Below are 17,455 nucleotides of genomic sequence, written 5' to 3'. Positions count from 1 at the left end.
ATTACGGCCAGTTTCCTCGACGACAGGCGAGATACGTTCATGTGCCGCCTGGCGCGATGGTGCCTGCCGTTGAGTTACAGGCCCTTCACAGCCATGCCGGCTTGTGGAGTATGCTCTTTTTCTGGCGGTCACGCTGATCGGGTTCATATCCTTACGCGGTGTTTGCTTTCCGCGTCTCTTGTCAAACGGATTACTAGTCTTTCCATTCTTCCAGGTGTTGCATATCAGACTAGTAGATTTTCGCAGCCTTTGCCTAAGCAGGCGATCAACCTGTTTGTGCTCCTTCTTGTCGATTGCACATACTAAGGTTGGTTCGCACGCTGTGAAGCGGTTTTCGGGGGGCGGGCGCCGGGCCTTCACGAAGTGCTTACGAAAGCACGGTCTGCTTCCATCTCACCCGGGAGTGGCATCACCTGGGCGACAAGAAGTTTCTCGAAGTGTGGGCTCGTCCTGCCGTGATTTTTTATTCTTGTCCAGCCACGGCTGAAGAAAATACGGATCCCTGAAGAAGCAGGGACACCACGGCACGTGAATTGTTAGAGGCGTTTCATATTAAAGAGCGAGGTTCGTCTAGCATTAACGACACATCAGTTTTATTTTGCATGCCGATATAAGGCTTTTTGGTAGCCGGCTGTTACTGGGGTGTTGCGCGATTGAAGCTGTTTTTGTATGTTGCGCATTCGTCTGCGTGTATACATTGCATGCTGTACAATAGAGAATTAACAGTCGAAAGTTGGCGCTCCCCTTGTTCCCTTCTGTCCTTGTTTGCGCCAAAACGATCATATTTATGATCTACTCAGCGATTTTATTCAAGCATGGCACGTGAGATAGATTTACGTAGCAAAATGTTCGGCAGCATATTACACTCCTGTAACATGTGAAGGCGAAAGCCTGCGGCACACGAGGTAGTACATATATTGGAGGGGTCGGACTTGGAAAAAATAACGTGCCGTCTTGCGAACTAAACGTATGGCGCTGTAGTTCGACCTCCTCAAGGACACATTCGAGCTCCATAATGCCCTACCTAAATGTTTGTTCTTTCTTTGCTCTTTTGTCTTTGTGCTTTCGTTATTTTTTTCCTTCTTTGTTTCCTTCGTTCTTTCTCTCGTTTCTTCATTCATATTCAGCCACACTGCATCTCTGCTTGCTTAAAGGGTTTTGATCCATTGCTGATGATATTTTTGTCTCACTATATTAGGCGCTGCTTTTTGCGGGTATGAGCGATTACAATGAAGCATTTAAGGCTTTCGCCTTAAAAACAACTGCAAATAACCAGGCGACAGGTGTGAATTTACATGCCTGAAATATGCCTTTCTTGCTGTGTGTCTCATAACTGTGCATTTCCCTGCTCTATTCCCAGGAAATGAGCCTCTTACACATCCGCAGCGTCAATTTACATTAGAGGTGTATTTTCTTATTGATGACACACTCGCTCGACGCTTGGACAGTCAAGGTAGAAATTATGGTCAATATATTGAAGGTCACATCACAACGGCAAGTTCAAAGCAAATATTTCTTTATCGTATTCATCTGCCGAAAAGGCCATGCCTGTTTGTGCGCTAGTGCAATGGCTCGGCGGAGTGCGTCTTTCTGATGGCACAGATTCAAGTGCTGTACGTAAAGTGCGTAATTCATTATTCTATTTCAGAAATTTACACAATTACAAATCGAAAGTAAATCGAAATATTACTATGAGTAATATTTTAAGTTTACTCTTACAGTAATATTTCACTAGCATCAGTAATTATTCTAGCATAATAATAATAATAATAATAATAATAATAATAATAATAATAATAATAATAATAATGATGATGATGATGATGATGATGATGATGATGATGATGATGATGAAAGCAACAGGAGGCAGCGAACGAGGAAACAAAAGGGTAATGACATATCAGTGACGCAGCAGACGTATGCGTCTATCAGAATGCTCAAGGACTACGCAACAAAGTGCATCAGTTTTCTTTCTTCTTTTTACAATGTTGTTTCTTGCGGTCATTCTGCAATTGCTCTAAGCGAAATCTGGATTTCACCTCAACAAGCATCCACAGTGTACTTTCCTGTGTACTATTAGCGGGGAGAATTAGGAGTGGCGCCCTCTCGCGAGTGACGTCACGGCCAGGTCGCCGCTCGTTCGGCTCGCTCGGTTGCCGCGCGCGCTCGTTCCCTTCGTGTATGCTAGGGGTATGGGTGGCTCGAGCCGTGCTTATTGAACGATATGTCAGCTTCTTTCTGCTGCCATGACTGAACCACAGTTCCTTCTCCTAAAGCGCATGAGTCAATAAAATTTGCGGCCTGGATATCGCAAGCTACGTAGCGTTGAAGGAGTCTACTGGCATTGCAATGAATATATGAGCCGTGTCTGTCCACAAATTTTGCGTAAAAGGAATGTCTGCAAATTCAACACGCGAAGTTGTGTATGATACCTCGCTGAACATTTAACATTCCCTTAGAATTTAGCTATAAGAGACAGTGCATTTTACATGGAAGAAAAATCTGGGTAATCGGCATCAGCATGTTATCCGTGTTAGAAAGGATTGCTAGGCTTAGGCGTGTTCTGCGGACACTCGGCCCAACAACACCGTCGCACCGACAGCGGCCTGCCGTACATCCCGGCGGCTGCCGCTCGTCAGCTCCAAGATGGAGGCGCCCTCTGAAACAACAAGGATCGTGGACAATCACATGTGCGTTCAAGTTCAGGGAACAGAGATCTCACCCGATGAATACCACAGCGACGCCGGATGGACGCTCGCGGGGGAACGCATGTCGAGGCTGCGCCAGCGGACCCCCGCCAGCGGCAAGCCCGACGGACCCGCCGGGAGTCAAACAAGCACGAGGTCAAAATTCTACAAGAATGCCAGAGCCTCGGCCATCAAGGCAGCACGCATGCCAGCCATGCCACTAGAAGAAACCAAGATAGTTGTCAGACCCAGAGGGGGACTGGACATCGTCAAGACCGGCACCACCACCGTCGCTGCGGCCATACTCACTGCGGCCAAGATCACGAGGGAGGAAAGCGCCGCGGACACCATCTGCCCCAACACACAACAGAACATCATGGTCGTAAGTACACCGAACGAAGACAACGCGGCAAGGTACGCTAAAATCCAGGAGATATCCATTCAAGGCAAACCCTACGAGGTCAGCGCATATCGCACGGCACCTCACGACACCGTGAAGGGCGTCATCAGAGGCATCCCCATCGACGCGAGCGCCGAAGAGCTAGATAGAAAGATCGTCAACGAGAGGAACCCGCTAGCAGTGGCCTCAAAAAGGATTGGAAGCACGACCACTGCGATTGTGGTGTTCCAGGGGCCCAAGGTACCGAACTTTGTCCGATACGGAGTCACCCTGATACCGTGCCGCCTCTACAAGAAACAGATCGACGTCTGCCAGCAGTGCGGCCGAGTGGGACACCGCAAGGATGTTTGCCCGACCCCCACAATCAAGACGTGCCTGGCCTGCGGACTCGCGAACCCTACAGAAGACCATCGCTGTACCCCAAAATGTCAGTTGTGCGGAGGCGAACACCCGACCGGAGACCGAACGTGCAAGGCGAAATACAAGGTCCCCTACGTAGTGCGCAAGCGACAATGGGAGCGCCGACAGGCCGAACGCCAGCTGCTGTCGGAGAGCGATTTCCCGCCACTCGACAAGCCGCCAGCTGCGCGAAAATCGAGGACCCCATCGGAAAACAGCGCGCCCAAATCCAGAGACAGCAGTTGTTGCAAGAGAAGCCTCAGCAGGAAAACGTCACCATCACGTGAGCGAGTGAGCTGGGTCGACGCAGCGAAAGGAAACAACATAAGGAACGCGCATGAAATCACCGAAACCACGAAGAAAGAAGATATAAATAAGGTCCGGGAGGCAAATGAGCTCCTAAGACAAGAAAACGCGGCGTTGCGAGCGACCATCAACATCCTCACGAAAGAGATCGCCGAGATTCGTCAGTTGCTGCTAGGCAACGACGAGCCTCTACAGAGACCCACGCCAAGCACAAGCAAGGCCGAGGAAACGACAACGAACATCCCGGAGAAAGCCATAGAGGAACCGGCACCAAAGAAGCGAGCCATCGAGCCAACGCAAACAGAAAACGATCGCATCGACAGCCTCGAAGCGAAATTCGAAGCGACATTCAGCAAACTCGAACGGCTAATCACGACAAACATCGCAGCAGTGACAGCACTGAAACAAACAATGGAGACCTACCAAGCCGATAACACGAACAGATTCGCCTACATCGAAAAGACCCTACAGCCGATGGTGGGCCACCCGACGTTTGCGCCCCTCTTCGCGCATCATCCACCCAACCAGGGAGCCCCGTACACGCCAACGCAATCATGGCCGCCAACGCAACACCAGCAACAGCAGGTGTAACCGCGTGGCAGTGGAACTGTCGCGGCTTCGGAAGGAAGAAGGCAGTCATCCAACAGCACATCGTATATGCCGCGCGCAAGCCAGACGTTATACTACTACAAGAAACACTAACCGACGCACCGTCCCTCCCCGGCTACAGAGTGCACAAGGGACCACCCGACGGCAGAGGCCTGTGCACCCTGGTCAGGAAGGGACTCACGTTCGTCGAACATGAGTTGCAAAGCAATAACAAGATCGAGCACACACTCACCGAAATCATCCCGGGCAAGAAGAGGAAAGGAAGCATATTTCTGCTCAACGTCTACAGCAACCCATCTCAGAGAAAACAGAGATTCAAGACATTACTGCACAGAGCCAGCACCGCAGCGGGCCGCAACACGCTGATCGCGTGCGGGGACTTCAACGCGATGAACCATGCCTGGGGCTACAACAAGTACACAGCAAAGGGCCGCGACCTGTACCAAGACGCCACGGAACTCGACTTCACCCTCATCACGGACCCGACACATCCGACGAGAATTGGTAACTCCGTGTCCCGGGACACCACTCCGGACCTCACGTTCGTCAAGAACGACATCCGGGGCGCGATCACCTGGAGAAACACGGGGATCGACCTAGGCAGCGACCACACCATCGTGGAAATCGGCATACCGGAACACAACGACACCAGCGTCAAAACTCACAGATTGATAGACTGGGATGCCTTTCGAGACGCCAGAAGCCAGAAGAGCGACGGTGACGACGAGATCGAAGACATCGACTCGTGGACGGCCGAAATCACCAAGAGCGTACGCGACGCGACCAAAGAAATTGAAACGGGCGCGGAGATCGACAAAGTAGACAGCCGGCTTGCGCATCTCATCGAGGCCAAACAGTCGATACTCAATCGCTGGAAGAAACAACGGCTTAACCGCAGACTGCGAAAGAAGGTGGCGGACCTGAACCGAGCGATCGAGGATCACTGCCGCGCTCTCTGCATGCAACAGTGGAACGAGATCTGCAACGCTGCAGACGGGCAGATGCATAGCGGGAAGACGTGGAACCTACTGCGGCACCTGCTCGACGAAACGAAGACCAAGTCGCACCAAAGGGACAGACTCGCCAGGCTCATACATCGGGTGGTCTCAGCACACGGCGTCGATGAAGTCTCAAGGCGCATCAACGACAAATACCTGCGGACTACACCTACCGAACAACACGCGCCGTACAGCGGCCTGCCTAACGCGAAGCTCGATCGTGACATCGACGTCGAGGAGGTACGCGCGGCCCTGCACGGCCTCAACAGCCGGTCGGCAGCCGGCCCGGACCTCGTCACGAACAAGGCGCTCAAGAACCTCGATGACGGCTCGATTGAAAAGCTCGCAAAATACTACAACAAGTGCTGGAGAGCGGGCGCGCTGCCAAAGCTGTGGAAGACAGCCAAGACCATCCTGATCCCCAAGCCGGGGAAGCCGCCGGACACGGATAACCTCCGGCCCATCTCGCTCACGTCCTGCGTGGGCAAGGTGCTGGAGCACGTCCTGCTCAACAGGTGGCAAGACTACCTGGAACGAGAAGGGCTGTACCCGGCCACTTTGATCGGCTTCAGACAGCATCTCAGCACGCAGGACGCGATGCTGCAGCTCAAACACCAAATCATCGATGATGGTGGCAGCGCCCGCGACAACAAAGCCATCCTAGGGCTCGACCTGCAGAGCGCCTTCGATAAGGTGAAACACTCGGCGATTCTGTCCCAAGTCTCCAAGCTCAACATGGGGGAAAGATCCTACAACTACATCAAGGACTTCCTCACGGACAGGACCGTCGAGCTACGAGCAGGTGACCTACAGACGCAAGAGAAGAAGCTCGGGAGCACCGGAACACCGCAGGGATCGGTCATTTCGCCGATGCTGTTCAACCTGGTAATGATCGGAGTGGCCGAAAAGCTCGGGCGCATCGAAGACGTCAGGCACACCATCTACGCGGACGATAACGATATGGGTGACCGGTGGCAGCGACGCCCACATCGAGTGCGCGCTGCAAGCGGCCGTCGACGCAATAGAAGACCAGCTGGAAGGCACCGGACTGAGATGTTCGCCGAGCAAATCGGAACTTCTCATACTCCCACCTACCAAATACAGCAGAGGCAAGTCCAGACAACGCGAAAGCGAAAAAATCAGAATCGTGACCAAATCCGGCAACGTGATCCCCGAGGTCGGCAAAATTAGGATCCTAGGCATGGTCATCGAAAAGCACGGAAGGAACGGCGAAACCATCACCCGTCTCAAGGCAAAAGCAGCCAACGCGATTCGACTCCTCAAGCGAGTCAGGCTGGCATGAGAGAGGAGAGCCTAATTAGGCTCGTCCAATCTTTCGTCATCAGCCACGTCGCGTACGTTGCAGCCTACCACAGATGGCTGCAACACGAACGAAACAAGATCAACGTGCTCATCAGAAGAGCGTACAAGACGGCGCTGGGCCTGTTCGAGTCCACAAGCACGACCCGCTTGTTACAACTCGGGCTACACAATACGCTCGAAGAAATAGCCGAAGCGCAACGGACCTCTCAACTGGAGCGGCTGTCCATGACCAAAGCCGGGAGGAAGATACTGGACGATCTGGGAATAAGACGCTCGAACGAGGTGGAGATGAAGCTCCCCGTCCCCGAAGAGGTCCGACGCCAGACCAGAATCGACCCCATACCGAAAAACATGAATCCCGAGTTCAACAAGGGAAGAAGAGCGGCGAGGGCCAAGGCTCTCATCGACCAGCATGCCAACGACGAACACGCGCGGTACGTGGACGCGGCCGAATACCAACGGAACGCCTTCGCAGCGGTCGTCATAGAGGCGTCAACCGGCGCCACGAGGACGGCAGCGAGCGTGAGAAGCACCGAAGCGGAGCAAGCGGAGGAGGTAGCCATCGCCCTGGCCATCGCCGACGCAGAATGCCACACGGTGCTGAGTGACTCAAGACAGGGGGTGCGTAACTTCGCCAAAGGGCAAATCTGCAGGGAGGCTGAGCGCGTACTGCGAGCGGTAAAACTAGACGAACGAAAAGTACGACTCAAGTGGTTCCCGGCGCACGCGGGCGACGCGTCGGAACGCAATGAGAACCATAATGAGACGGCACACGCCGCGGCGCGAGCGCTAACCAACCGCGCCCCGGCGACAGACCGTCCGACGTGGTTCGGAACTAAGGACCGCATGACGGATTACAATGAAATCGCGAAGGCCTACCGCTTGGCTCGCAGGACTCTTCCACCCCCGCACCCAAGACTGAGTCGAGCGGAGGCGGTAGTGCTGAGACAGCTCCAGACCGGATCGCTACCGAGCCCGAAACTGATGAATCGCATGTACCCCGAGACATATCCGACAGATATGTGCAGAGTCTGCCGGAGGGAGACCGCAAACTACACGCACATCTTGTGGGACTGCATTAAATATCCAGAAGACGCTAAATCAAGAACACTCCCACCGCGGCTCGAGGCAGCCGCAAAGAGCTACGACCGAGACGATCAGCTCTGGGCCGTCCAGCAGGTCCTCGAGGCGCTCGAAAGGCACGGACCCAGCGAGCCGGCAACGGCGAGCGGAGACCCGCGCCGAGTAACGGCAACTTCGAGGATGACGTAGGCCCTCGTCGGGGCGCGCGAGCGCCCAACTGCAGGCATAAATAAAGTTTCTCCAATCCAATCCAATATTACTTTGGTGTGTTGTTCTATTCAAATATGGTCATTCATTAATGCGTAAAAATATAGTTAGGCGCGCATTTTTTATGAAAAAGCTTGCTGCTACATTCATCCCCCTCTGAAACAGGCCTCCAAAAAACGAATTGCTTATGGCTGCTAACACGACGGCGCGTCATGTAGAGTATTTACATAGTTAATTCACAAACACCATAGTAGCAATCACCTGAAAGAAACGTTTCGTTGTTAAGACCGAGAGCCGATCAATTGCAAGTGATGAAATGTTTCATAGTGGCCCTCAGTAGCCGTTATCGACAATATGGCACACCCCTGATCACGTAACGGTAGCAACCGACTATCGGTATGGCGAGGCACGCTATGTTCGCGAAACCCATCAGTTCACTATAACTTCGAATTAAAACCATAAACGTTTCTTGTACAGCGCCAACTGGAATGGCTAAAGTATTCTCGAGCTACTACAGCGCAGCTTAGATTGCCTAGAAAACGAAAATGTCTCGATCCAGCGTTCTTTAATTATACAAACGGATAACTATTCACTTCGTCGGTACATAAAAGAGAACCTTCCCCAACTGCAGGCTAAATAAAGTTTGCTCCAATCCAATGGCAAACATAAGCACCACAAGCCTTGCATATACTTTCACTTCATTTCTGACCCTCCACCTGGGGAATTTCGATATCTTCAATATGTCCCATACTACTAATGATTGACGCTTCGACTTCTTTCTGGCTGCAGCCACGCAGTCCAACAGGCATATTTCACTAAAATTTTGGGCCGAGCAGCCTGTCTCAGTTCGCCAAAAAGATTCCTCATGTATATTCCTCAAGCAACAAGCACCAGTAAATTTCTCAAGTGACTTGAACGTGTAGCACGGAAAAGGGAATATATATTGGTACATTCCTATTTGCAGTCTGTAAATAGCTGTAAGCCTTCATGAACTTTACTTCAAGTTTCCGCCGCTTAAAATAAACTAGTGAAGAACCGCCTAATGTTGAAAAGCAGTTAAAGAAGCAAGTGGTGCTTGTAGAATCTAAACTGCCGTATTAGTTAAGTCCCCGTGTTACTGCCGAGCGTTTCTGTGAAAAAATGCAAAAATTCGATATTATATCATGAACTACTTGTCGTGAGCAAACCTGTTTTAGCGGAATAAAATCAACGTAACTGCTGTAAAAGTCATATATAGCCAGCGTTTGTGACATACTTGTTGCACCGCGGCAGGTATGGTATCATAACTGGATTCTTATGTGCTATGTTTTTGCGATTGTCCATCCGCGCACAAGAAACCCGCAATGGGCTGGTCTGCGTTCCTTCGGCTGGCACTGTAGCGTTGCCTTTGAGAGCTGCATTGTTGTCTAAGAAATTAGCTCTGTGAATAAATGTTCGCAAAGGAAGACGCCGTGAAAATATGTTTGAGACGACCACCATAAGTATACAAGCAGAGAAAACGAGGGCGAACAAACGAAAACACCGCAGAAAGCGCCCGGACAACGCCCGAACTGTAGCAGACGACAGCCGCGAGTCCTTGCCCTGACGTCACGCGAGCGGCGCTTGCAGCGCCCCTGTAGTTCGTTCTCGGGGCTAATAACGTCTTTCCCCCAGGAAGCAGAAATGCTGTGGGGTCCTTGTCACTGTTGACAGTGCCATAGAATGTACTTGAAGAAAAGACTTTTCTTTAAGTACGTTAAACCAACTCGACTACATCAAGCTTCTACTGCCATAGAATGTGTCCGTCGCTTGGACCTAGAATGCAATCATGAGGCTGCTTGGATAAATATACGCTTTTCACGTGGTGAATGGCTGTTGCTTAGTGCATTTTTTGTAGCACCTGCGGTAAAACCTGCAGCGTTTGATCTTATCAAGGCATGAATTGGAACAGCTCTAATTTTGTATAAGAACCACCAAGTCTTATTTCTGAACTTAATTCACCCGGAATTTCATTGATTAATAGTACTGCGTGCCATAATTCTTTTTGCATTTCTCAAAAATGCCATCCCTCGCCTGACTCTGTCTGATGTTATTCCATGCAGCAGCTAAATATCACTGAGAACTGTTGTGGCAACGTTCTACAACTTCGTAATACAAACCTTGATACTGCTTTCGTCATGCGTAGCAACGTTCGTCTGGTTGTGCCAGATAACATCCACCGTTCTTTGTTTCTTTAACTCTAGTGGCAGAGAAACGCATCAGCCATTCCGATAACATCAAGCGTAGCTTCAACTTTGCCCTTGGAGCCTAGGTTAGCATGTTGCGTTATCTTGAAAACCACCACTTGTCGTTCGTAGATGGGTCAATTGATATTGATGAAAAATTTAATTTGGTAACGAAAATAATTGAAGATAGGATGCTGATATTCATACCTAAAAAACCGCTCAACAAGTCAGTCCCCTAATTTGTTTTCTAAAGAACTGAAAACGACAATAAAACTGAAAGACCATGGCTGCAGAAAGGAGGGAAAGACAGGCCTATACTCGCGGACAACTTCCTGTGGCAATGGAAGGAAAACAAGGGGGCGGTGCTTCTGCACATGTGTTACCGCGCCAAGTAGTCCGCAGGCATCTGACAGTGCGTTTGGTTGCTCCGAATAGACGGTTCAACGACGTTCCTTCCACATGCGACGGTTTCCCGTCCGTACGCGCAGGTGCGGAAGGGAAAAGCCGCAAAATAGGTAAACTTTTACATTCATTGGTGTGTCTTGTCCTATTCAACTGCTGCCAATAAGGTGTTTACGTTTTCTCATTCCGAGCTTAAACTAACGTGGATGAAAACGCAGGACTCTTTTGAGAAGCGCTCTCTCTTGTACACGCTTTGCCTCCGAAGCTTTCACTTCATTGCCACAGTATGGATGGGCGGAAACTTGAATTTAGACGCCATCATTGTGTTTGCAAATTCCTTCACACCGATGATAACTACAACCACATTGAACGCGTTGAAGCTAGCATGACAATTAATTTTAAACATGTCTCGAGGTATGTGCGCTATCATTCTTCTAAAATGACCACAGAAGATGTACACCGTCTTGATGAAACGAGCGATGTTATCTCGAACAATGCTGACGCCTTCACAGAATATTCTAATTACGTGTTTGGTTTAAAAGGTGCTGCTACCTCAAGTAACTTTCCTACTATGTCTTATGAGTGTGTACGCTATCACTCAAGGAATACCTTGTTTTCAACTTTATCGAGAGCGTCAAACCTTTCCTTTCTTGTCGCGCTAAAGTTCGTGGAGTACCCTAAGAAAGCTAACACGTTAAGATCGTTTCGGCTAGGTGGCGTAAGGCTCACATGCGGTGGACTGCAACCGTTTCCACCTTGCTCACATGGTGCTATGACGTGTACCTGAAAGATGGCACTCCTAATCAATTTTATTGTATCACGCTATTGAACATTTCTAGTGAACACTATTGAATGGAAGTCAAAGCGCTCATTCCGATGTGTACAAATCTCAGAAAACCATGCTTGCAGGTTTTTCAAGGCATGACTCTGCAGCTTTGCAGTCAGACCTGAAACATTCCATCATTTCCCAAGCTCATTTTGCCTACTGAACACTTATTTGCTGTATTGCAGCTCAAAATAAATAAGTCAGATTTTGTGCAGCAATTATCGACGATGACTGATGCAAGCGAATAGCCGTGCACCTATAGAAAGCCAATAACTCTATTAGAAAAAATACTGCGTTTGAAGGCGTACTTTTTATGCAGTGAGGATACTTCGGTAGCGCTTTCTTTCTTACAGTTTGTGATTTTTCGAAACCACAGCCGTTAGCCACAACTTCTGGAGTGGTGGAATAAATAGTTATACACATACGCGGATTCATATGCATTGTGCTGTCGCCAGCGACAAGTGCCGGCTCGGAATACATCTGCCATCCTCTACCACAAGAGGAAATGGTGGCGCAAGAAGAGAAAGGCAGTTTTTTCCACATATTCTAGCTCAACATCTAAACCTTCGGGCATTACAAAGGTCTCCCGCATCAGCACGTACGCCTCATGAAGCTCACAACTCGGTTGCGCAAGAGCCCATGCCGATATAATACTCATTATTTAATAAAGAAAGGTTAAATGTTCACTACATGCTCTACAGGCACTCCTGCAATCTTTCTAACTCACGTGATAGACACGAACTTTTCGAAATTTTTGAATTTTGGCTTTACCAAAGAAAATATCAATTTTTTTTCGGAGCTCAATGAATTAGCTTTGTTATCAATGACCTGGTTACCTTATTGCTTCTAAGGTACATTCTTACTATTTGTTTTCCCCTTTGCGCTCCTACTTCATAGTTGTAGCCAATCTCTAGAGATATTCTGCACCGTTTCACACTGATTATTCGCTAGCACCAAGCAACTTAGCCGAAAGCGTAAAGCCTAAACCTGTTTTTCCCATTTCGTTCGGCATCTGACTCTTAACAACACGCCAAACAGTTTCGGTGCTAATGCTCTGCTAATATATGTGAACTGAAGCCATGCATGTTGTCGAATCAGACAACATCCGAGTGCTGCTGCAGTTTTTGTTTGTTGTGTTAAGCGACCGCTTTTATACATCGGCGCGCATCAGCGTATGCGAGGATTGTGCGCAATCTCCTCATCGTACACCTTTTATACAGCTCTGCCACTTTCTGCCTGCTTGATATCATTGAGGTCACTATGTGCCCATTTCACAGCTATCACTGCAACATTTGCTTTTACTCTGTATCAGTACCGCTGGTCTTAAGGGTAAGCCGTTCTTCTTACAGCGCCCTAATAACGATACCCATGGTACAATCGATTGGCGGAAAAGGCTAAGCCACCAGAGGCTGCGATGAACATGAACTATTCTCAGCAGTTCTCCCTGCGGTGGCAATGGTCTCCATCGTGAACGAAACCGTAAAAAAATAGAACGCTGAACTTCCCGAAGTACAGCTGCTTAACGAGATCGATAAATACCATAGAACATAGGAATAAGTCCATAAGTCAGTACTCACTGTAGCCATGTTTAAATGAAGCTGACGGTGATCTATTCATTGTCCCAGTGCGTCAGGGCAGTTTTATTGGACACGCTTCATAAGCGACTGCGATGTCCATTGCCGCTTACCGAGACAATGTCAGTAAAGTTGTTGCAAGGATCCGTAACATAGATGAGGGGGAGGAGGACGCACGTCAGTACATGTCTTAGTTTTTTTAGTTTTTCTGAGCAGCCGCAGTTTCCAGAATTTGCATACGATTGGTGAGGCAATGATTCGCTTCCTTTGCGCATTAACCCGAACCATTTTCTAACGCATAATTTGTTGTTAGGAACAATAAATGCTATTTGCTGTTGTCAAACTACTGAGAAGGTAAAAGTTGTGGCGAGTGGCGAATACATTTGTGTTGTGCCATTCAACATTGACTAAACATTAACTATAATGTTTGCAGGTCTGAATACATTACATCTGGTGCTCACCTCAATATTGGAAATCTTAGGGTAGTTGTTAAGGTAGCTATAACTGTCACATCATTTTATTATATGCCTCCGTCGCTGTCGCATTAACCCTTTTCTATATTTGCCTCAAGAATTTATTGTTTTGTTTTCTAATACCAAAGTATATTCTGCCAGTATACTCAGTTTGTTATGGGGATAAGAGCCGTTCATATTATAGCGAATTCTTCCGCAGGACTTCTTTTCCCACACCATGCCAATGGTAAGAATCAAAATCGCAGTATTGCGTCGTAATATGCATAGTCTCCAATTCTGCTATCATATATTGCGTAGCTATTTGCCCTACAGTAAAGCCAACCTGCATGATCAGACAATCATATCTAAAATCATGCTTTTTTGGCTTTCGACCTGTGCCATTGAATACTACAAAGGCTTCGACATTGGGAAACTATATTTGTGTTCTTTTAGGTGAGCACCTTGTGACATGTGATTATCATGCCTATTACCTCAACAGACAAACCAAGCCATAGGCCAACTTACACCTCCAGGCAGGGTCAGCTTACTGGGATATAAAGCTTTAAAAAAGGTGGGTAAATATGCATACACATATACTCCAATAACAAAATGAACCTTACAGGATGAAGAGGAACCGCTTCTACAATTATTATCAGACGGGAGTGTTGACGTTTCACAATCACTTCTATTATTTATGAACTATGTAATGCAAAACAGCAATCTGAAGTGGGCAGATCTGGTGGTGATCCTTACAGGGTGAGCAACCTCTTAAACATTCTATGTTTGTCCAGTATTGGACTTACTACTCAACGGTACATTACTATATGAAGAAAGAAAGCACACATATCTTGTATCGCTAGTGTTTTGACAAGTTGGTCAGGGCCCAATTTCATTTTCGCCATTTTCATCCGAACACCTGGCCCTTCGAAGTACTATTTCCTGAGCCGATGAAATTTATTTATGTATTTATTTATTTATTTATTTATTTATTTATTTATTTATTTATTTATTTATTGTGAATACTTTAAGGGCGCGAAGGCATTAAAGAAAGGAGTGGTATGTACACAAACACGCGCAGTGAAATAGCAGAAAAAAAATTTACAATGTATTTTCCAAGGCGATCATGAATAGTTCTGTATATGCAATGGCAGCAACGGAGGAGGGAAGGTGGTTCCATCCGGTAGTTGTTCTTCGGGCAAAAAAATCGTGATATAAGTTAATGCGACACGATGGCACGCTTAGTTTGAATAGTTGATCGGTTCTAGCTAAAACGCATCGCGATGGTGGAAAAAGAGCGACTTGCAATGCTCGATCGTAGTGGTAGATTTTATAAAAAGAGTAAGGCGGGAGCATTTGCAGCGGAAGGAAAGGTCCGGTAAGTAAATTATTATTTAACAAAATAATGTGATTCTGCTCAGTGCGAGTTTCTCATTTTCTTGGCTATATCTCTTTAGTCTATACGACACCTATTCTGTGTGGTATCTCTGCCGCAGTAGAATTAGGAATGAAGAAAAAAAAGAAAATATCTCTAAAACTTGTCTACATAAAGACCGCCTGTGTTAAAAAATTTCGTGCAGCCATAACAATAAGTTTAGTGATAATGATAAAGGAAACAAGGGGGAAAATGGACGATAAGATAACCTGTCACCGGTAGAAGCCGAACCCGTAACCTCCACATTACGCGTGCATTGCACTGCCAATTGTGCTACGGCGATGGCTATCAAACCGTACACTGACTTAAGGCGCTCAAAGAATATTTCAGTTCACCCATGTTTACGGAGAATGCGCTTACTCGCTCTGGGTTGTCATTCCGAAGGTACCCCGTAATGTTGGTCGGGCCGTCGACTCGCTCAGAAGCAATGGCTCTGAATGAGTTGACATTTTTGTGGGTCGTGACGTTCACGATAAGTCACAAGCGAAGTTACAACCGTTTAGTCCGGTAGTACAATAACCTCACTGTAGAATATCTGCTTCAACGCAAAAGCAGGCAAGAACATCGTTTTCATTGCTTACTGTAAGTACCTTTCGGTATGAATATACAACAGTGTTTATCTAAAGGATCTGAAGTTTTATTACAATATATTGCATTCCCTACAGCAGCACCTCCCTGCTTCAGAGTTGCTAGTGCATATTCTGACAGCTGTACAACTCTCTATGTGCTGCACCGGATGTTCTACATTTGCAGGCGCCCGTTGGTCTACAAGCACTCTAACGGAAACTTCAATCCAAGAGGTACGCTTTCTTCAAGCGCCACATATCATATATATTTTTTCACTTATTCTCACTAAGATAATGGAATGAAGTTGCACCTCTATTATCAATTTGTAATTGCAACTGAGACTGAGTATATACTGGTTTGAGACAAAAATAAAGCTCATCTTATTTCTCATATTAGGGCAGCTGCCATTACGTGAAGGGTGTCTTACGGTATACAACACGAGGTTTTCTGCGATCACCGCTAATTATATTGTTGCAGTGACGATTAAGAACCATACATTTCGAAAAGTATAACGCACAAATTTACCTATTAATTTGGCCAGCTTGTTAATTAATTCAATTATGGGGTTTAACGTGCCGAAACCACTTTCTGATTATGAGGCACGCCGTAGTGGAGGACTCCGGAAATTTCGACCACCTGGGGTTCTTTAACGTGCACCTAAATCTAAGTACGCGGGTGTTTTCGCATTTCACCCCCATCGAAATGCGACCGCCGTGGCCGGGATTCGATCCCGCGACCTCGTGCTCAGCAGCCCAACACCATAGCCACTGAGCAACCACGGTAGGTGTCGACTGTTCTCTGGACGGAGACAAAAAATTACCAGGATCCGACTCATACACAGCTTCATTGTAAAAAGCCCCTCCATCCACAATATAGTGGCACAAACACGATATAAGAAACATGGTCACGTGGTTAGGCAAAACATTAAAAATATAGCTGCCGAGCTTCGGCCTAAAGGAAGAAAAGCCGCAGTTTCGCCCGAAAGGGGAAGCATCGATTGCGACAGCAAGTGAGTATACTGCAGTACGAAGTAATGATAGTTGGTTTATAGGCCGCGTGAACTGGTGGACATTTGCGTAGTAACTGAATTAACAAGCCGGTCTTCACGAGCACAAAGACAACCATGAACACAACAAACTCGACAACCCCGGACACTCACTGCCGTAATGCTGGAGTAAGGAAACGCACGTGGCAGCAGCAGTGAGCGAATGGAACTTCATGCTGCCTATCGCTTCAACGCAGATTGAGCGGCCACAAGACAGCGCACAGGAACCTGTGAGCCGTCAGCGCATCGAGACTCGGTCCTCTATCGCAGATCGATTTCAAAATAGGGACCGCGCGGCCACGGCATACGCAGTTGTTCTTAGTTTTTGCCGGAGTAGAACGCCCCGTATCCTTACATTCTCTCCACAGTGCTATGCATGCAGCGAAAGATGGCGTGCTTGTTCCTGGCTTCCTTGCATGCGCGAGATTTAGGCACCATCGTTGGCTCACCCATCGCACGCTTTCACTCCCACATGCAGCATACGACGCGCGGCGACGAGGTTATCACCATTGAACTTTATACAGAGCATTGCGGTGACGGCAACGGCAGAAATGCGCCTGAAGGGTCCATATAATTGCTATCTCAATACACGGGCGGCCATTAGGGCTATGGGCCGAGCAGACGGTGTGGAGGCGCACGTTGGCGAATTCTAGGCGGACAAGTGCGTGGATGGAGGAAACAGTGTCTGCAGGTGAGTTGCCGGACGCCATGTGAAGCCGAACGATCCTGGTAACATCGCGAGTGTTGTTGGGACGAAAATCGTCTGCACAGGAAGATGCCACTGCGGCTTTTGGTAAACCGGCAAACTGCTGGTCGATACGTCGGCTTTTTGCAAGTTCCAGGCGGCGGCACTATGATAACTGCGTCCACTCTCACCACATTGTTAAGGACGAGCATGCTGAAGGTGCCACCGGTAATGCCTTTGAGAATGTGGGAAACCT

The 17,455-nt window shown here is 48.1% G+C and overlaps 1 protein-coding gene across 1 annotated transcript in view; it reads left to right on the top strand.

Moving 5' to 3' along the window:
• The first annotated feature begins 2,688 nt into the window (after positions 1–2,688).
• Positions 2,689–17,455, top strand: part of LOC126544297 (uncharacterized) — a 39,575-nt gene continuing 24,808 nt past the window's right edge. The window contains exon 1 of the mRNA XM_050191562.2: positions 2,689–4,328. Coding sequence (XP_050047519.2) covers positions 2,689–4,328 — 1,640 coding nt within the window. The remainder of the gene's footprint in view (positions 4,329–17,455) is intronic.

The sequence above is a fragment of the Dermacentor andersoni genome, chromosome 10 (genome assembly GCF_023375885.2).
Source record: "Dermacentor andersoni chromosome 10, qqDerAnde1_hic_scaffold, whole genome shotgun sequence".
In the NCBI taxonomy this organism is placed as follows: Eukaryota; Metazoa; Arthropoda; class Arachnida; order Ixodida; family Ixodidae; genus Dermacentor; species Dermacentor andersoni.
Note: the sequence above shows the minus strand (reverse complement) of the source record. Positions and strands in the feature narration are given on the sequence as shown.